Source organism: Equus caballus, chromosome 1 (assembly GCF_041296265.1).
Source record: "Equus caballus isolate H_3958 breed thoroughbred chromosome 1, TB-T2T, whole genome shotgun sequence".
Taxonomy (NCBI): domain Eukaryota; kingdom Metazoa; phylum Chordata; class Mammalia; order Perissodactyla; family Equidae; genus Equus; species Equus caballus.
Genome location: NC_091684.1, coordinates 62567652 through 62589313, shown reverse-complemented (window position 1 = coordinate 62589313; position 21662 = coordinate 62567652). Strand labels below are relative to the sequence as shown.

The 21662-nt window shown below is 37.0% G+C and overlaps 1 protein-coding gene across 2 annotated transcripts in view; it reads right to left on the bottom strand.

Annotated features, from left to right (window-relative positions):
• The window catches only part of VCL (vinculin), a 96889-nt gene that overhangs the window by 39923 nt on the left and 35304 nt on the right, over window positions 1–21662 (bottom strand). For both annotated transcript variants that reach the window (XM_014733027.3, XM_014733025.3), the window contains exons 3-6: window positions 5470–5620; window positions 5201–5309; window positions 3411–3533; window positions 1542–1702 (exon numbers count right to left, since the gene is read on the bottom strand). In XM_014733027.3, the coding sequence (XP_014588513.3) occupies window positions 1542–1702; window positions 3411–3533; window positions 5201–5309; window positions 5470–5620 (544 nt within the window). The remainder of the gene's footprint in view (window positions 1–1541; window positions 1703–3410; window positions 3534–5200; window positions 5310–5469; window positions 5621–21662) is intronic.

Sequence of the window (21662 nt, the reverse complement as noted above, 5' to 3'; positions counted from 1 at the left end):
ATCAAAGACTTAAAATGATTTTACCATATAGATTTAAAATACAGTCTTAGAACTTGTTCAAGAACTTCGTGTCTCTGTAAACAAATCCATAGTTAAAATAAGCTGACTAATTTCTTCTGCATATTTAGATGCGCTTTCTGGGCAACAAGAGAGAGGGCTGGTGATTTTAGGCCCCAGCTTTTTTTTTAAAAGATTTTATTTATATATTTATTTTTCCTTTTTCTCCCCAAAGCCCCCCGGTACATAGTTGTATACTCTTCGTTGTGGGTCCTTCTAGTTGTGGCATGTGGGACGCTGCCTCAGCATGGTTTGATGAGCAGTGCCATGTCCGCGCCCAGGATTCGAACCAATGAAACACTGGGCAGCCTGCAGCAGAGCACCCGAACTTAACCACTCGGCCACGGGGCCAGCCCCTAGGCCCCAGCTTTGATCTTACCTTACAAGTATCCTGGAGGACAAACATAGCCCTACCAGCACCCAGTGGAAGTCACACTACAAAAATCCCCTCTTTAGTCTGCTACCAGCCTGCTGGGTAGCCTTAGAGACAACATTTGGGTCACACATGGGGAAGCTGGATCCTGGAGACAGTGTGTTCGCCCCACCACCTGTATCCTGGGCTCCTACACAGAAAGTGTAAACCCAAGTGTCTCTGTTCCCCAAGATAGTCACTAGACAGGGAGAAGCAGACCAGAACAGCAGCAACACAAAACCACAGCTGCTGGGCTCTAGAAGGAACCCATCAACTCTTTTGGAGTCCAAGAAGAAATTCTAGAAAAGGGTAAAGGGATCCCCTCAAACTAACTGACAAAAGTGAAAACTAATATTTTAATTAAGCTCTCCTTAGGGAAAACGAAATGACGAAGGGACACACCTAGAAATGCCAACAGTTTCCCTCTGTAGATTTCTCTGGGTCAAAGGCTGGTTACGGAAAAGTTTTCCATAAAATTTAGTCACAGGCATATTCTGTATTTTACTTAGTCACCTAGTAACAACCACCCATGAAAAAGGTAGGGCTCCCACCCACAGGAGTATACATCACACCAGAATTCCTCCACCAGCCCAGTCCATGAGACTCTAGCATGAAGGGAAAGCTACACATCTCAGCCTTTAACCAACATTCATCCCACATAACTATTTCTTTTTTTTACCTTGTAGCAAAGGAAATTTGAAAAAGTAGCAAGTAACCCATGAAACAAAAGTGAAGAAATTACTTTCATAATGTCTGAACAGTCTTATTCTACACACAATTACAAGATAAAATACAGTCATGTACTGCATAACAGTATTTTGGTCAACAATGAACCACATATACAATGGTGGTCCATAAGATTAGTACCAGATAGTCTAGGTGTATAGTAGGCTATACCAGCTAGGTTTGTATAAATATACTCTGTGATGTTCATACAACAATGAAATCACTTAACAATGCATTTTTCAAAACATATCCCCATCATTAAGCAACACATGACTATATACGACAATCAAACCCCCAGGAGGGGAGAATTTGGGATTTTGCTTAGTTCTCCTCCAATAACACTTACCTTGCTGGCCCAGGCATCTTCATCCCAAGAAGTGAGTTGTAATACACGAATGATCTCATTAATTTCAGCACTCATCTTTTCTACAGTAAAATTGCGATTCTTCAAAGCTTCCTCTATTCCTTGGTTTTTTGAGTTTTTAGTTGTTACAAAAATCTTCATAGCTATAAAAATAAAAGATCAAAAAATAAGCTTAGAATTTAATCCTGTTGTATAACAATATCACACAAAATGTTCTACACTTTGAACACATGTTTTGGGCTTCTAAGGTCTTAAAAAGAATATAAAAACAAACACTGCAAATCTGCCGATAAAGTTCCTACATCAGCAACTGTCATTGTAAAGAAAACTCAACGTACAAAACATCACCAAGCATGATCACAGAACTAATTTAACGTGCATGTACTGATGACCTACAATCACAAAATATCCAGTGTCCTAAATCAGTTATCATCCCAGCCCTAACACTGGCCCCCTCTAACACAAGCCTAATGGGACAAGATAAAAACAGTCAGTAAAACCATCAGTGGAGTATCCTGCTGCCCCCAATCTCGATGAAAGATTCCCAAAGTGTTTATCTTGCAGGATTTCTCTCAACATGTAGCAGGGACTTTCTAACCCCCAAAAGAGAGGAATAAGAAAATAATAGTAATATGAAACACTGGAGAGAGTATCTTTCCATGAAATAATTAAAGTTATAAAAATAAAGATTAATCAACACTTCATCGAGTTACCTAGAGTAGGAAGAAATCCTCTTCCCAACAATCTTTCTGCCACATGGATCAGTTGGCCTCACTGTTTCCGAGAGATTATAAGACTCTATTATCAAATTTTTGTTTTCTAGTTCACGTAAGGGCTTTCTGAACTCTTACATTCACATATCTCCTTTTTTAGTTACTACCTGAAATGCCAAAGCAGGAAGGCAGTTGTTGGGGGTCACAGTGACATGCCTCATAAGATTCTGAAAATAGGAGCCAGCCCCGTGGCCGAGTGGTTAAGTTCGCATGCTCTGCTTTGGCGGCCCAGGGTTTCGCCAGTTCGAATTCTGGGCGTGGACATGGCTCCGCTCATCAAGCCAGGCTGAGGCAGCATCCCACATGCCACAACTAGAAGGACCCACAACTAAAAATACACAACTTATGTACCAGGGGACTTTGGGGAGAAAAAGGAAAAATAAAATCTTTTAAAAAAAAAAGATTCTGAAAATAAAGCTGCCTTCTGAGAGTTAAACAGTCAAACCACAACTTGACTAAGATAACTACATAAACCATGAGGTGTCTGTACATACTAGACACTCAATAAGCATAACTCCCTTTTGCTTGTTGAGAGAGTAGCCACGATGTTTGTATTTCTGGACTCTTTTCAATGGGAAAGTGATCCCAGTTGGTGTAGGCCATCAGCTCTACAATGTAGAGAACAGTTAAATATATTTTAGGAAAAACTGTGTTAACACAACACTGAAAAGCATTCTGGGTTCACTTCTTTATCATACAGTACTCCATAATATCCATTCTAGCTCCTAATTGTTTTTTTATAACACAAATAAAGGTGTCAAAATTCATACATCCCAGATTACTGATTCTAGAGGAGATTCCACCTCCTGGAAAAAGAACCTATTAGAATTTAACAAGAACAGAACTAGGCAACAGAAGGGCAGTTTCAAACAAAGAGCAGGAGGAGAGCATTAGAGAAAATGAATACTGGTTCTTAGCCAATCAGCTGCAGTCATCAGGTAATACTCAATCCATCAGGTCTCATTTTTACCCAGGCTGAAGGACATGCAACCATGCAACAAAAGAAAATGAACATCAGAGTTTAGAATATGTTAACATTTTTTTTTTTTCTCTAAGATAAAGTACAGGCAGAAAATACCTGAAATGAGAACTGGCAGCAACTCTTTCACGGTGTTCATTGAGTTCACCAGCATCACTCGGTGCTCCTGGTGAGTTAGTTCCTGCTGCCTCTCGTCAATCATCTTGGCCATCTTAGTCATTCCTGGGGCATAAGGAATAAATTGGGCAGGGTGAGTAGTGAAACAATCCAGAGTCTGCCTTTCTGAGCCTAAATCTATTAATGAATTACTATGAAAGTCCAAACTGATTGTTCACACTTATTTAAACAACAGATCCTATCACTGGACTCTAGCATTTACGATGATAGAATTTCTCAGGAAAATTCTAACTTAATGCAACTTTTATCTTTTCATTAAAAGTAATTTATTAAATATAAATCCTAAATGTGACATAATTTTCACACATTTGACATATACACATTCATAAATATAAAAAAATTGAAATGAATAAATATATATTTGTAAAAAGTAAATTCACAAGTAGGAAAAAAATATTTTTCCTGGCTACCATGTATACAGGTTTCAGGCCATGTACTTGGCCACTGCGCCTACGTATGTAAGAATCTCAAATGAACTTAGTATTAAGAGTATAGTGACTGAAAAGAATCTTAAGAATTGCAATAATGTGTTTTGTTTTCATCTTTATATTTTTCTGTACTTTCCAATTTATCCAAAATAAGCATGTACTACTTGTATAATTAGAAACAAATAAAATATTATAAAAATAATTATAGTGATGAGAGCATCTGAAAGCATCTGGTGTTTTGGAATCAGCCTGCTAGCCCTTTTTGTTTACTTTGGTTATTATTCAAAGGTGCTATGTGATTCTCTAAAGCTTTGATTTTCAAACTGCTCTTAGGATTTCGTAAGTAGTTCACAGATCGTCAAGAAGTACCAAATGAAGATAGAAAAGGTGGGGCCGCCCCAGAGTAGCTCTATTTTTGTCTTTTATATGTTGGGACTCTGCATAAGATTTCATTTGAAGAAGTAAAATTTTCTCCCAGTGCTATAAGAAAGTTTAAAGAGTACTGCTCTAAAGCCATTTCCTGGTGATCTTCAGTGATGGTTCAGAGAAATTCTTAACTGCTGTAAGTTTACAGAATGACTGCACCAGAACCTTACAAAAATACTGTTAATAAAAATCATTTCACGTAAAACAAAAGAATTTCATAAGGTGGTATGTGATCTTTAATACTAACCAGTTAAACATCTGATGTGTCTTGTCATTGGTCTCATTCATACTTTAAGGACCCTCAAGTTCATGTTATATGTCTATAACATCAAAAGCTGGTACCTGTTCATATATTTTGAATATTCAATTATCAGACGACTAAACAATCATTTCAAAATGAGAATTAGCCAGAGTAGCGCTTCTCTTCTTCTAGGTCTGATTATATTATGCAGCTTGGGCTAGGGCATGCATCCTTTATAGTAGGTGGGCTAATTAGCAAGAGCTATAGGCCAGCTGGGAGACAGTGAAGGAATGCTGTATAATGTGGAATGGAGAGGTCAGGATTCAGGGTGGCCCTAAGCATTACAGTAATAGAAAAGTATCTCCTACACTCTCCAGCAACATTTGCAATGTCTCGTTTAATTCATTAGACAGGACAGAAAGCAGATTCAGCTTTCAGAGACAATGATATCTCCTCAGTAGAAGCACAGCATAACTCCATCAGCAGAGGAGAGACACCTAAAAGCCCAATGCATCATTACCTACCTTCTACAAAAGTAGGGGGGAGTGTTCCTTTCCTCTTGATCAAACAAGGACAATCCATAAAAATTTTTATTATAAAAAGTGGATATGACTAACCTGGTCCAAGATTCTTTGTGTAAGTGACCAAATCTTCCATAGTTTCCACCACCTCTGCCACTGTAAGATATTCCAAAATTCCTTTGCAAACTCTAATAATTTTACGAACCTGAAAATATATTTCAGGGTATTCAGTCAAGTGAGTGAACAATAAGTAGAAAATGTGGTAATTCAGATGTGTAGCTATTCAACATTTTCTCATCCTAAACAATCATCAATCCTCCATTATTATTTTTGACTAGGCATTTTGTCGGAGAGAGACTGCCTACCTCAGCCTCGTCGAAGGTGAGGAGCAGGTCTGATGTGCCAGAGAGGATGCCCCTTGACCCATCAATTAGATAATCTCGAGCAGGCACTGAGTAAGGGTCTGACTGAAGCATCTGGGCTGCCTGGACAAGTTTGGTGCAAGCATTCTCGACCCTGTGAGGAGGAATAAGGATTTAACCCACTAGCAGAACCAAGCAAAAGAATATCATACGCAAATACAAAGACAGTAAATAGATGTAAATTCACATTTTCTCCCCACATGGAAAATAGTCAAGACCAATGTATAACAGAACCTAAGTTTTTAGCTTTTAAAATTTACAAGTAAGGGCAGCTTATTCATTCATTCACTCCACTAATCCCTTGTTTTTTGCTATTTCCTGGCAACAAAAAATGATGAGAAAATGTTTTGGACCTTTTACTTTAGGTTGCTATATCTCTGTAACTCCTTTGTTTCCTTACTCCTCACCCTATGCACCTTGCTGTTAAAAGACACTACACAGAGAACTGAAATCTTTGACAACAGTTTCAGATTTAACAGCTGAAAATAAAATGCCAAAGCCCGTTGTTAAGTGAAATTTAATAATCAGACGAAGAAAAGGAATAGGAGAAAACACAAAGAAAAAAGCATGAGGCAATGATAAATTTCTCATTCATCGAGCTAAATGGATTTGTTTGACAAATCCATTGGACTGTTTGAAAATAGCCCTATAACACTATGTTGTTAATTAAAATGTCACTGGCATTAATAACTGAGGCAGTTATTAATAGATTAATATTAATATAGTTTAATGTAACATAGACGAGCTAAGCAGCCAAGACTGTTTTTTAGGGGTGGAGAGAAGATCACTTAAAAGAGGAACCCAAATGAATAACCCAAATATTCCCCTTGACCCTCTTGTACTACTAAAATGTATTCATTCATTAGATTATTCATCCACACAGAGTTGAAAAGGACCTAATAGATCATCTCCTCTAATCTCATATTTAATAAATCCATTATGTTATCACTAAGTAACTTACAAAGACATAGAACAAATCACTTAAAGTTAAAATATTTAGCCAAAATTATACGTTCTTATTTGAAAACATAGAAAAGCCTAGTGACTAGCACATAAGATAGTGCATGAAAAAAAATTAGCGAAACCGAAGTCACAGCAATAAAACTTCAAAATGAAACAGAAAGGAAAAAAAGAAAAAAAATGAACAGAGCATCAGTGAGCTGCGGGATAACTCCCAGCAGCCTAATACGTGTGCAATTTGAGTCCCTAAAGGAGAGGAAGAGGGGACAGAAAAAAATATTTGAAGAAATAATGGTGACATTTTTTCTAAATTTAATGAACTATAAAGCCCCAGGTCCAAAAAGTTTAATAAATCTCAAGCACAAAAAATATCAATAGAACTACACCAAGGCACATCATAATGAAATTGCTTAAAACCAATAATACAGGGAAAATATTAAAAGCAGCCACAGAAAAATGACACTTTATATACAGAGAAACAAAAAATAACAACAGATTTCTTGTTGGAAACAATGCAAGCCAGAAAGACAGTGGAGAAAAGTACTGAAAGAAAAACAATCTGTCAATCTAAAAATCTATACCCCCAAAAAATATACTTCAAAAATTAAGGCAAAATAAAGACTTTTTCACATATATAAAAGCTAAAAGAATTCATCACTAGCAGACCTGAACTATAAAAAATATTAAAGGAAGTCCTTCAGGAAGAAGCAAAATTATAACAGATGCAAATTTGAATATATAGAAAAAATGAAGAGCACAAAATGGTAACTATGTGGGTAGATATTTTTTCTTACTATTTAAATATCTTTAAAAGATAATTAACTCATAAGAGCAAGAATTTTTGGGGGGCTGGCCCCATGGCCGAGTGGTTAAGTTCTCTCGCTCTGCTGCAGCAGCCCAAGGTTTCACCAGTTCGAATCCTGGGCGCGGACATGGCACCAATCATCAGGCCACACTGAGGCGGCATCCCACATGCCACAACTGGAAGGACCCACAACTAAAAATACACAACTATGTACTGGGGGGCTTTGGGAGAAAAAGGAAAAATAAAATCTTTAAAAAAAAAAAAAAAGCAAGAACTTTTTTAAAAATGAAGTTAGAAAGGGCTGGCTCTGTGGCCAAGTGGTTAAATTCATGTGCTCTGCTGCAGGCAGCCCAGTGTTTCGTTGGTTCGAATCCTGGGAGCAGACATGGCACTGCTCATCAAACCATGCTGAGGCAGCGTCCCACATGCCACAACTAGAAGGACCCACAAGGAAGACTATACAACTATGCACCAGGGGGCTTTGGAGAGAAAAAGGAAAAACAATAAAATCTTTAAAAGAATAATAATAATCATTTAAAAAAAAATGAAGTTAGAAAAAGTAAATTTGATTTGCTGGCTAGTTAGACAGTGAAGACTGGCTTTGCCAATGATTATGCAAGATGTTTTCCATAAATTAAGCTAAATTTACATGGAAACATACTTAACACATACATATAATATACAATATGGCAGAAAATACATCCTTTGCAACTAGTTAAACTTATGATTTAAAAATGTTTCAATGAGAACTTTAAATATTTAGAAGTATTTCAAAAGTCCTTTAGGAACAGCCAACCACTCATTAAAGATCACTAGGTGAACAACGCTGAGCTCTTGCTTCAAGGTTTCTTAGAGCCATTCCCTCTAACTGAAATACCTCTCTCTCCCCGCTCTCTTGCTTCACTAACTCCCACTTGTTCTCTTAGACTACGCTTTTAAATGCCTCTTACACTTTAGGAAACCATCGCAAATCTATGAGTTCCTCTCCTACGTGCTCCCATGAGACTTATCACACTCTCTCAATTTTGTTTTCTCTATCTCCCACAAGACTATAAATTCAACAAGGCAAAGGACCTCGTCTATCTTGTTCATTAATGTATTCAGAGGATACAATGCCCGACACATAATAAAAGCTCAATAAATATTTGTTGAATAAATGAATGAATTTTCAACAAATACAGGCAATCATGAAATCATCTGGCCCACAGAAATCATTAACTTTATCAAGTCACAAACTTTATTTTATTTCCAGGTAACATAAACTTTGATGAAATTATAGCAAACAAACATAAGCATCATAGGACTCAACTGCCGCATTACAGCTATTTGCAAGGATCCAGTTACTGCATAAGTGTTTCAAATTTGGAAAAAACAAAAATTAAATGAGAGTTAGGAATAACTATCATGGAGAAAGGAAACAGAAAAAAAAAAAGAGATGAAATGGAAAAGGTTTACAGCAACAAATTTGATTCTCCACTAACGGTTCCCTTGTGTGGTAAAATGATAATGCCAAAACAGACACTATACCATTTTTTTCCTACAATAAGACATCTGATCTTATTGACATTAAAATTTAATGACACTCATAAAAGCCAAACAAATCCCACCATGACTAACCAGTAGTCAGAAACAGGACGGAGTCTGTCTTGTCTGTGGAAAATAGATTTTATTTAAACATTGCAGCTGCCTGGCTTTTTAAAGCAATCTTCTACTTTTTAATACAACTCTGAATTTTTTAAAAAGCACTTTACAGAATGACATTAGGGATAAGGCCTGTTTCCTAAATAACTATATATCCTGACTACATACTAATAATATTGATTTACATACTTTAAATCAATCAACTAGCATAGGTTAAGTCTTCTCTCTGCCTTTGAGTCTTCAACCTAAATTAATAGAAAATTCTTATGCTTTAGATCAATGGGCCAATGACAGCTTATGGGCCCCAAAATCCGTTCACTCATAACTCACTAACCCATTCTTCCCAGAATTACATACGATATAACTTGATACAATTTAAGAGATGTAAAGGTTCCAAACTACTCAGTTTCACGTGATTTCAATTATCATTAATCAAGCACCTTAAACTTATGCTTAACTTTTTATTTAAGAAAAATAAGAGAAAAACAGATTCAGAGATTGCAAAGATTGATTGTCACAAGTCATTTTAAAGGTTTTTCTAGACTGCATCCAGAAATGAGTTACTAAGCTTAGATTCCTTTAGTTTAATTCTTTCATATATTTGTTCAGCTAACAGATTCAGGACCTACTACATGCCATAGGAGTCCTAGAAATAGAAAGATTTTTTTTTATAAGTCCCTACCTTTAAACGGTTACCACTTTGGTAGGAGGAGACATACATGTAAACAAATACAAATTAGTATCTAGAAATATGTCCAGCACATGCTGAGGGGACATAAAAGTGAGAGAAGTCATTTTTACCTGAGAGATTAGGAAAGTTGACATGGAGAAGGTAAAGACAACTTTGCTCCTGCCCTCAGAAGCTCAACACTACTTATAAAGATGATTCTCTTCACAGCATTTCTTTGAGCTGTTTTTCCAATGGAATAATTTCTCTCTCTCTCTGTGTCTCTCTCTGTCACACACACACACACACACACACACACGAGAGTCTTTTGCAAAAACTAACATGCATTGGCAATATGCCTGGTTTGACTAGGGAGGGCAGTCTACTATCACAAAGTGCAGGTAACTCACTCACCCTGAAACTAAACAATCTCAATCTGCTGCTGTAAAAATCAGTCATCATATTCCAGATCACTGTTTTAGTTGAGGAAAGGGAGAGAGACCTTTGGACAAAATAATACAAAGGAGACAGTCTGATGAGTCTGATGAGTAGACATATACTACGCCCTATTTTAAAACTGAAAAGCTCTCCAAAACATTCGACAAGTTAAACTTTCACCCCACCCCCCAAAAACACATGGGGGGGGGGGCAACTATGCTATATCAAATTCACTGTTTTAATAAAACCTGACCTTTGATGGTATAGCCATTTAGCTTATAAATACTGTCACACACAAAAAATGCACCCTATTTGCTAAAGACTGAAGTGCTATAGAGCAGAACACATGAAAATCTGATTTCCTGGAAGCACACCTAAGGCAGCTGGTGTTTACATCTTGGGATCTGTCCTTTTGAGAGAGAGTTGGTCAGAGCACAAGCATATCCAATCACACAAAGCACAGATAACACTTGGGAGATGTGAAGGAAACAGGTGGAAGGAAGAAAGAGAACACAACTGGCTGGTCGGTGAGGCTTTCCCCACTGTGGCCACTGCACCCAGCACCTCCATTTTCAACTAGGCTGGCTCTAGCATAGTTATTTGGCGGGCAAAACTGACTGGAAGGGCTATTCCTGCTCTCTTCTTAACCTATGTTGAGACTTTCCTTCCCTTCCCATCGGTGCAGGGTCTCTCAAAGATCAAGAATGGCCCAGATCACTTCCAAGTTTGAGAAGCCCATCATATTTAAAAATGAAGAAGTGCCAGAACAGGATCATAAACATGATGGTACATTTAAGTGTTCACATTTCATACCAATAATTGCATGATAAAAACTTTTTAAGATTCCCTGTTTTTATCTATGACTACATATATGGTATCATTGAAGATAATACTGAAGTCCAGGCCCTTCATAAATATAAGATGTGAGTTTGAGAAACCAGGGCATGAGGGTAAGGGGCAGCCCCTCAAACTCTCTCTGGTTTCCCATATTTAGAGCCTACCCACAGCCAAAGGTCTGATAAGTGAAAATGACAAATGAGGCCTCAAAAATTCTCCCTTCACGAGCTATTAAAGCATTTAAATTGTTAATCTGATGAATGAGCTCCAGTGAAATTTCAGGCACCAGCCACTGATGTTCAGCCTTTCTAGTATCCCTCAGATAGGAAGTACTGCTTCTCTAATCACTTCATTCCATTCTCAGATCTTTTCATGTCTGTACACGTGATTAAAAAATAATAAAAATAATATATGATCTCAAAAGACCCAGGGAGATGTGTGAAAATAAAATTTTCTTTTAAATACTAGCCATTTGGCACAAATTTTACTTCAAAATAGCAAAAGTAGATTTATTCTGTGGCATCCAAGTACTAGCCAATATGCTTTGCTCCTGGCGTTGCCATTTTGAGAAAAGTCAAGGATCCTCAGCCATCAGTCATCTAGAAACCTGAGTGGAGGCCATAAGAAGTTAGTGTTTAGGAGGGAGTCAGGAACACAGAGTACAATGACAAGCTGTAATCTAGTTCAAGTAGCAAGTCCACAGCACCAACTCACCCACGTGTACACAGTATGATAACACTACAACATGCTGTTCTAACCCTGTGCTCCTAAAGATCCTACAGACCTCATCCACAAATTATTACTTTTCCTGTCATAACTCAGTGATAATACAAGACACTGCATGTGTATACCCAAAAACTAAAATTAAAAACCACAATGAGTCATGCTAAAAACATTCAGAACCCTTTAAAGGCAACACCAAACTCTTTTTGCTAGAATATGTATATTGAGATTACAAAGCTAAAATACACATATAAACACCATGGGCTCACTGAATTCTTCTATTTCAGATAAGGTTAGGAGAGTATGCAGCCAGTTTTGACTTAACCTCCAAACAAAACAGGATTCTGCCAGAGCCAAGAGATAACTGAAGGGGAAGCAGCACCCTGGGAATGGGAGGGTTAGAAGTGTCACCGCTGCCCAAGCTATACACTCCTCAAGTCTTGGTAAGAGCTTATTTGAAAGGTAGAGTATGAGCCACAACCTTTGAATCCTTTAAAGCCTGAATGATTAGTCCTAGTCTTTCTCCCCATTTCCTTCACCTCCTGTTCAAATATGGCATCTGTGAAGGAAGAGGAGATTCTGAGAATGCAAGGTTCAGTCAAGAACTCTGCTACCTACAGGTCCATCAGCTCCTATGGTTCTTCCTCCATCCCATGCTCGGGTTACAGCAGAAACAGATGAACGTATAAGCAAGTGTGTCTTATGGATACTAGTAGGTTTGAAATGTATGTGGATGCTGTTGTGATGAATAAAATAAAAATTTATTTTAAAACATTACAAATTCATTTTATCTTTCGTTCTTATACATTCTTAATCAACTAATAATAAAAAGTTTCACTATTATTATTTGAAGTTCCTTATGGTGAAAAAAGTTGACAATCACTGCTCTATAGCACAATGTAATAAATGAGCTAGAGGTATAAACACAAAATGAACTGGAATAGATACAATAATAAGAGAATATTTTTACTTATGAAGAAAATTGCCAAAAACTAGAATATGGTTTAAAAAAAAGAACAACAAAATCTGGAGATACAAGCCTACAGTAGGCTAATATCAATCAACAATCATTCTAAAAAAGGATAATAAACAATAAAATAATTAACAGAATTTAGGACCCAGGAGAATTATAAATTTCTAGCCACTTAATAATATTGCTTTAAAATAAATAAAGATAAAGGGCTGGCCCCATGGTATAGTGGTTAAGTTCAGTGCACTCTGCTTTGGTGGCCCAGGTTCATGGGCTTGGATCCTGGACATGAACCTACACCACTTGTCAGCCATGCTGTGGCAGCAACCCACATATAAAGTGGAGGAGGATTGGCATGGATGTTAGCTCAGGGATAATCTTCTGCAGCAAAAAAATAAAAAATAAAAATAAAAAATATATATATATAAAGCTAAAACTGACAATTATGAGGAAAATTGACAAATCTACAATTATTATAGGAGATTTCAACATATCTCAATCATAAACCGACAGTTCAAACAGAAAAAATAGTAAGGTTATAAAAAGTTTGATCAATAATATTTATATGTTGACCTAATCAATATAAAGAGAACCCTGTACTCAAGCAAAAGAGAATATACATTCTTTTCAAACACACATAGTACACTTACCAAAACTGACTACTTATGTCACAAAAGAATTTCCAAGAATTGATACTATACCAACCATGTCTTTTGGGCACAATGCACTTAATTAGATATATAACAATAAAAATATAGTAAATTTGGGCTGGCCCCATGGCCAAGTGGTTAAGTTTGCACGCTCCGCTGTGGTGGCCCAGGGTTTTGCTGGTTCAGATCCTGAGCGCAGACATGGCACCAGTCATTGGGCCATGCTGAGGTGGCGTCCCACGTGCCACAACTAGAAGGACCCACAACTAAAATACACAATTATGTACTAGGGGGATTTGGGGAGAAAAAGAAGAAAGGAAAAAAAATAGTAAAAAGAATTTAAAAATCTTTAGAATGCACATGGTTAAAGAGGAATTCACAACCAAAATTACAAAATATTTAGGGATGAACAACCATTAAAGTACCTATAGCTGTTTCTAAACTTGCAGTAGGACTTAGAGCAAAATAAGAGCCTAAATACATCTATTTAACAACAAGAGGGGGCCGGCCCCATGGCCAAGTCGTTAAGTTCTCGCGTTCCACTGCAGCGGCCCAGGGTTCGGATCCTGGGTGCGGACATGGCACGGCTCGTCAGGCCACGTTGAGGCGGCATCCCATATGCCACAACTAGAAGGACCTGCAACTAAGATATACAACTATGTACCAGGGGGGATTTGGGGAGATAAAGCAGAAAAGAAAAAAAGATTGTCCACAGTTGTTAGCTCAGGTGCCAATCTTTAAAAAAATAAAAAATAAAAACAAGAAAGATTAAATATAAAGATTGAAATATTGAAAATAAGGTATTCAAATAATAAACTTAGAAAATAATAATAAGTAGGAGAGAAGAATTTAATGAAATAGATCTTTGGGGAAAAAACTAAAACATAAATCTCTAAAAGAGTGATAAGAAAAAAAGGCAGAAATAAATAATACTGAACAAAAAAGGATAGATAAAATGGATAATTTCTTAGAAAAGTATCAGATTGTCAAAGTTAACTAAAAATGAATTTAAAACCTGAATTCGACGATAAAAAGAAACTGAATGAGTAATCAAGTTTCTTACTCCAAAAGACACCAGACCTAGAAAGTTTTCTTTAGATGCAAGTTTTGCCAAACTTTCAAGAAAGATCATCTTTATCTTATGTAAACTGTTTCAAAGACTAGGAATAGATCTTATTTTACGAAGCTAAAATAAACCTGATACCAAAACTGGATAAGAACAGAACAGGAAAGAAAATTATAGATCAGGATCCCTCATGAACAGAGAAGCAAAATCCTTTAAAAATATTAGCAAATTGAAATTAGCTCTGCATTTTCTTTTTTAAACCACAACCAACTAGGGTTTATCCAAAATGCAAAGATGGTTCACCATCAGAAAACCTATAATCATGTAGTAGACCAGAAACCATCTTATAAATAAAAAACGCATGATCATTTCAACAGATACAGAAAGAGCATTAAATTTTAAAAAATCATGATTTTTTAAAAAAGGTCTTAGTACAGGACATAGTAAGTTTAGGGCAAAATTTTCTGTGAGAAAAGCTTAAAAAGTAACTGAGTTTATTTGAAGAAAATGAGGGAAAAAAAGATTCAGAAGCTAAGGAAGGAAGCTAATAATTACCAAATGTCTTTTTTTTCCAGGTACTTTCACATACATTGTCTCACTCTTTTAAGCCTCACAACAACTATTACATTATAAGCAGAGATTCTTAGAAAGAAGGGTGAGAAAGAATTTTAGAATACTGGAATGAGCACAAGCCTGGGAGTCAGATAGTTCAGGGTCTGAATCCTTCCTCTACCATTTACCTCCTGGGTAACTTTGAAGGAGTTAACAGGCTTCTCTGAGTCTCAGCTTCCTCATCTGCAAGATGAGGCAGATTAAACAACACAACTTAAAGTACCCAGCTCATAAAAAGTATTCAAAGGGGCCGGCCCCATGGCCGCTCTTCTGCACACGTTCTGCTTCTGCAGCCCAGGGTTTCCCCAATTCAGATCCTGGGTGCGGACGTGGCACCACTCATCAGGCCACACTGAGATGGCGTCCCACATGCCACAACTAGAAGGACCCACAACTAGAATATACAACTATGTACGGGCGGGGAGGGGGGGTGGAATTTGGCGAGAAAAAGCAGAAAAAAGAAAAAAGATTGGCAACAGTTGTTAGTGCAGGTGACAATCTTTTAAAATAAAAAAAGTATTCAAGAAATGGAGCTATTTTTATAAGGTTATTTTGCTTCTACTAAAGAAAGAATAAAGATTTTAAATAGATGTGAGGGAAAAAATTTAAACCCTGAGAATTTCTTAATTTGGCACTGGACCCATATAGGAATAGTTAAGGTAATAAGGGAATACTTGTGTCTAATTACTTTTAGTGTTTCTGTTTGGTTCTGCAGGGTTGGGGTGGAGCAGCCAACGGCCTCAATTCATCTATAAAATAAAGCAGTTGGATTAAATAGTCTCTATGATTCCTTTTAGCTTTTAAATGTTATGACTCTATGGGGCCGGCCTGGTGGCACAGTGGTTAAGTTCCCACGTTCCACTTTGAACCCAGGGTTCGCTGGTTTGGATCCCAGATGCAGACCTACGCACCACTTGTCAAGTCATGCTGTGGCAGGTGTCCCACATAGAAAGTAGAGGAAGATGGAGACGGGACACGGATGTTAGCTCAGGGCCAGTCTTCCTCAGCAAAAAAGAGGAGGATTGGCAGTAGATGTTAGCTCAGGGCTAATCTTCCTCAAAAAAAAAAAACGTTATGACTTTAACTTCTTTACAGCTTAAAAGATGAAAGACACTGCAGTACATCACAAATTACTTCTTTAACAGTCTTTCCTCGGAAATACTGAGAAAAAGTGTAAATTGTTATCCTCTAAAAGTGGTGTAATGTTAGTGCTGCCTAGAGAGAGAAGGGTGGCCTACATGAATTCTCAGAAGGTCAGATTGTGGAAAGAACACGACTTGGAAGCCACGAGACCACCAACAGGAATTACGTCCACCACTAGCTAGCTAAGCAACCTTGGATGAGTTAACGTTTATCAAACCTCAGTTTTCTTATCTGTAAAATGGAGTTATTAATATCTTGAAGTTGTTGTTCTCAGAATTACATGAGAAAATGAAAATATATAAGTATCTGATCCAACAATATGCACTCAATAAATGTGAGTAACCCCTGGAGTTACTTTCAATCTTGATTTTTACTCTATAGACAATGGAAACCAAAGCATTACGTGTTTAAAGTTTTATTAGTTTATTTCTTAGTCACGAAGGGTATACAAAGCAAACCAAGGATTAAACCCCTGCCAAGCTGTTTAGAACTTTTCTGCAAGTTAATAAAATGACTCAGAGTTCATCATTGAGAAAACTCAAAACTTAAATCATTTTTGTTTGAGAACGTCTGTGAAGAACAGTAGTACCCAATTATGTTTAATGTGGCAAGTTCAAAGGTAAACTATTTAAAGTTTGAGTGCTTGCTCTAGGTCAAAAATGCAGCAAAGTAGCTGGCATATATGAACGATTATCTCACAGAAACTTGGTTGTCTATGTTAAGAGACAAAAATCTTCTCTTAAAATAGTATGGACATTTTAATTACGTCAATTCTTCCAATCCAAGAGCATGGACATCTTTCCATTTCTTTGTGTCTGCTTCAATCTTTCAACAATGTTTTACAGTTTTCAGTGTACAGGTCTTTCACCTCTTAGTTAAGTCCTAGGTATTTTATTCTTTCTGTTGTAACTGTAAATGGGATTGTATTCTCTCTCTCTCTCTTTTTTTTTTTTTTGAGGAAGATTAGCCCTGAGCTAACATCCGTGCCCATCTTCTTCTACTTTATATGTGGGACGCTTTAACACAGCATGGCTTGCCAAGCAGTGCCATGTCCACACCCAGGATCTGAACCGGCAAACCCCAGGTCGCCAAAGTGGAACATGTGAACTTAACTGCTGTGCCACTAGGCCGGCCCCAATGGGATTGTATTCTTAATTTCTCTTTCTGTTCTCTCTTAATTTCTGCTTTCTGTTAGTGTATAGAAATGCAACTGATTTTTGTATGTTGATTTTGTATCCTGCAACTGTTCCGTATTCATTTATTATCTCTAAATTTTTTTGGCGGACTCTTTAGGGTTTTCTATATATAAAATCATGTCATCTGCAAATAGTAACAGTTCCACTTCTTCCCTTCCAATTTGGATCCCCTTTATTTCTTTTTCTTGCCTGATTGCTCTGGCTAGGACTTCAATACTACCTTAAATAGAGTGGCAAAGGTGGAGGGCATCCTTATCTGGTTCCTGTTCTTAAAGGAATAGCTTTCAGTTTTTCTCTATTGAGTATGATATTAGCTGTGAGTCTGTCATTTATGGCCTTTATCATGTTGAGGTACTTTCCTTCTATACCCATTTTATTCAGAGTTTTTATCATAAATGGATGATGTATCTTGTCAAATGCTTTCTCTGCATCTATTGAGATGATTGTGTGATTTTTATTCTTCATTTTGTTAACGTGCTGTATCACATTGATTGATTTCTGGATGATGAACCATCTTTGCATCCCTGGAATAAATCCCACTTGATGTTGGTGTATGTTCTTTTTGATGTAGTGTTGTATTCGATTTGCTAGTATTTTGTTGAGGATTTTTGCATTGATGTTTATCAGTATTGACCTGTAATTTTCTTTTCTTGTGTTGTCCTTGTCCGGTTTTCATATGAAGGTAATGTTGGCCTTGTAGAATGAGTTAGGAAGTTTCCCTTCCTCTTCAACTTTTTGGAAGAGTTTGAGAAAGATAGGTGTGAAGTCTTCTTTGAATGTTTGGCAGAATTCACCAAGGAAGACGTCTATTCCTAGATTTTTATTTTGGGGGAGGTTTTTGATTACTGTTTCTATCTCCTTACTGGCGATTGGTCTATTCAAATTCTCTATTTCTTCTTGATTAAGTTTTTGAAGGTTGTATGATTCTAAGAATGTATCCATTTCTTCTAGATTATCCAATTTGTTAGTGTTTAGCTTTTCGTAGTATTATAATCTTTCATATTTCTGAGGTGAACAAATAACTTCTTATAGGGTGAGTCTAACAGATATTTTAACATTACAGCATTGTCATTATACTCCTAAAGTCTATGAATATTGTAGCAGTTTCTAAGGCAATCATCATGCAACTGTATACCTCTTGTGCAAGCATGTGGCTATTAATGAAATCTTGGGTAAAATTAGTAAATTGTAAACTCTATCTGCCAGTGCAGTCAGGGATCAGATAACTTTTGCTCCACCCAAGAAAAAGTCTTTCTGTGACAATGCAAATCTTGCTCTATATTAAATTAGATCTCACTTTTACAATAAGGAATTACCTGAGCATTGGAAGTCCCTCATTGACAGTTACAACTCAAATATATAATCTTTAACCGATATTAAACCACTTTCCAACATTCCAATATGCCCTTAATTGCCAGTCACACAAATAGATTTTGATTTGATTTTGAGACCCCCACATCCTGAAACTGTCAAAAATTCTGTAAATGTCATATCCTTCCCTGAAAAATATCTAATTACACACCAGATTACTTAGGTATAAATCTATCTACAGACCAGGAGTCTTCTGTTTTCTCTACCACTGACATTCTAATATTTAGGAGTAGAAATTGATCTAAGAATAAATTTTTTAAACTTATTTTATTCTTTAGTGTTGCCAAAGCAGACACTATGTAGAAATCCTTGTGAATGTGGCTATCAGAGGAAGCTTCAGTCTATCATGCCCTGGAAACTTCAAAACATCAACCAAACAGCCCAAAAGTATGTCCTAGTCAATAGTTCCAAGGATGTCATTAATTGCTTCCATCTGTTTCCCTCTCTGTCCTCTCCCCTTCCCAGTCAAGGTGTCTACTAAAGTTATTTTCTGCTTCATTTTGCATTCTATAGAAAGGCCTAAAAAGCCATCATATTTTAATCTGCAGAATATTTATTTGCCCCCAAATGTGTTTGACAACCATAGCCATACTGTTTTTGCACTCCAGGCTATTTTCAGGTAACATTTCAGAGTGTAACATATTCAGTTATGTGCTTTTTCTTTTTGAGGAAGATTAGTCCTGAGCTAACATCTGCCACCAATCCTCCTCTTTTTGCTGAGGAAGACTGGCCCTGAGCTAACATCTGTGCCCACCTTCCTCCACTTTTATGTGTGGGACGCCTGCCACAGCATGGCTTGATAAGCGGTGCATAGGTCTGCTCCCGGGATCCAAACCAGCGAACCCCGAGACACCAAAACACAACACGCGAACTTAACCACTTTGCCACTGGGCAAGCCCTTCAGTTATGTGCTTTTTAAACACTGCTCAGTAAATATTTCAGTTGGTCATAACATAATGTTTTTTTGTGACTCCCCAAGAAGATTAGGCTTTTCCCCCATGGTACAATAAAGGTTAAAACCTTTGAATGGTTTCATCCATTGATGATCCTTACCTAAATTAATTGTTTCATTAAAAGCTGCACTGATGACTTTCTAATTCTGTCATTTATTCCACATTTATTGGTTAGAATTCCCCTCATCAACTAGGGCTATCAGGCTACTGTGAAATAAAGTCTGTACAGGAAAGGCAGGATAGTTACAAATTTTTTTGTCATGATGAGCATTTTTAAGATCTACTTTCTTAGCAACTTTCAAATACACAATGCAGTACTATTAACTATAGTCACCATGATGTACATTACATCCCCAAGACTTATTTATCTTATAACTGGAAGCGTGTACCTTTTAACCACCTTCACTCATTTCATCTACCTCCCATCTCCTGCTCTGGCATCCACTAATCTCTGTATCTATGTGTTCAGTTTTTCTTGGATTCCATATATAAGTGAGATCATACAATATTTGTCTTTCTCTGTCTACCTTATTTCACTTAGCATAATGGCCTCCAGGTCCATCCATGTTGTTGCAAATGGCAGGATTTTCTTCATTTTTATGGCTGATTTTCTTTTCTTTTTTTTTTTTTTTGGTGAGGAAGATTCACCCTGAGCTAACATCCGTTGCCAATCTTCGTTTTCTCATTTGCTTGAGGAAGATTAGCCCTGAGCTAACATCTGTGCCAATGTTCCTCTACTTTGTATGTAGGATGTCTTCACAGCATGGCTGATGAGCAGAGTAGGTCCACGCCTGGGATCCAAACCCACGAACCCAGCCCCCCAAAGCAGAGTGCACGGAACTTTAACCATCTGGCCACAGGGCTGGCCCTTATGGCTGAATATTTCATTGTGTGTATATATCAAATTGTCTTTATCCATTCATCCATCGATGGACACTTAGGTTGTTTCCTTGTCTTTGCTATTGTAAATAATGCTGCAATGAACATGGGGGTGTAGATATCATTTCGAGCTAGTGATTTCCTTTGGATAAATACCCAGAAGTGGAATTGCTGGATCATATGGTAGTTCTATTTTTAATTCTTTTAAGAAGCTCTGAAAAGGCAGAATAAATGCTTAATTCTTTTCTTTAAATTCCCAATTAACACAGTAAGGGTTGGTGTCATTGTTACCACCAAGGGTGATCAATGAAGTTTTGTTTTGTTTTGTTTTAACGTTACCTACTTTAAGAAAAAAGTTATAGCCAGGGTACACTCCTTAATGTTTCTAAATCCCCAAGGAAGGCTGTGAGAGCACATACCATATTTTAAGGGTATATTTCTGGGAATGAGCAGAAATGAGTTTCCGAAAAAATTATTTTCCCAATCAAATGATATTCATAGACTTAAACGTCAAGGTTGAAAGAACTTTATGTAGAGTCATCTAGTCCAACTACCCACCTGATTTGGAAACCCCCTGTATAATCTCTCACTATACTCTGTACCTTCCACAGGGTGAGGGACAAACGGGTACAAGCTAGAGCTGTGATTTTAATATAAGGTAAATTGAAGTTTAACTATAATATGTTTACTGACAGCATAGGATTCCTCTTCATATTACCATGCTGATGGAATGGCACACAAACAAAGTAGGCTCGTACTAGTTAGAGCAAGAAGAAACCCTAGAGGTCTCCAAGTCCAATGAAAGCAAGTTAAAAAAGATATTCCCACAAAACAGGCTCTACAAAAAACAGATGCTTCTGGTACCTTACTTCCTGACATATGAACATTTTGCAGAATTAACAGAAACATAGTTCTGTAGAAGCACCCACTCAAGTAAGTTAGAAATTAGAAGACATCAGTATGGGTGAAATTTTGCATCTGTTCAATGAAAATAATAGAACATAAGGAGGATAAAAATAAAGGAACATTTCTTGCTTTATTTAAAATTGTGATATATAACATACATATAGAAAATTGCATAAAATATTTGTATAATATAATGAATAATTATAAAACCACCACTCATGTAACTCAACACTTAAGTCAAGAAATAGAACATTATCACCACTTTAGAAGCCCCTGTGTGCCTCTCCCTGAATATAACCCTCCTCCTTCCTCCCAGAGG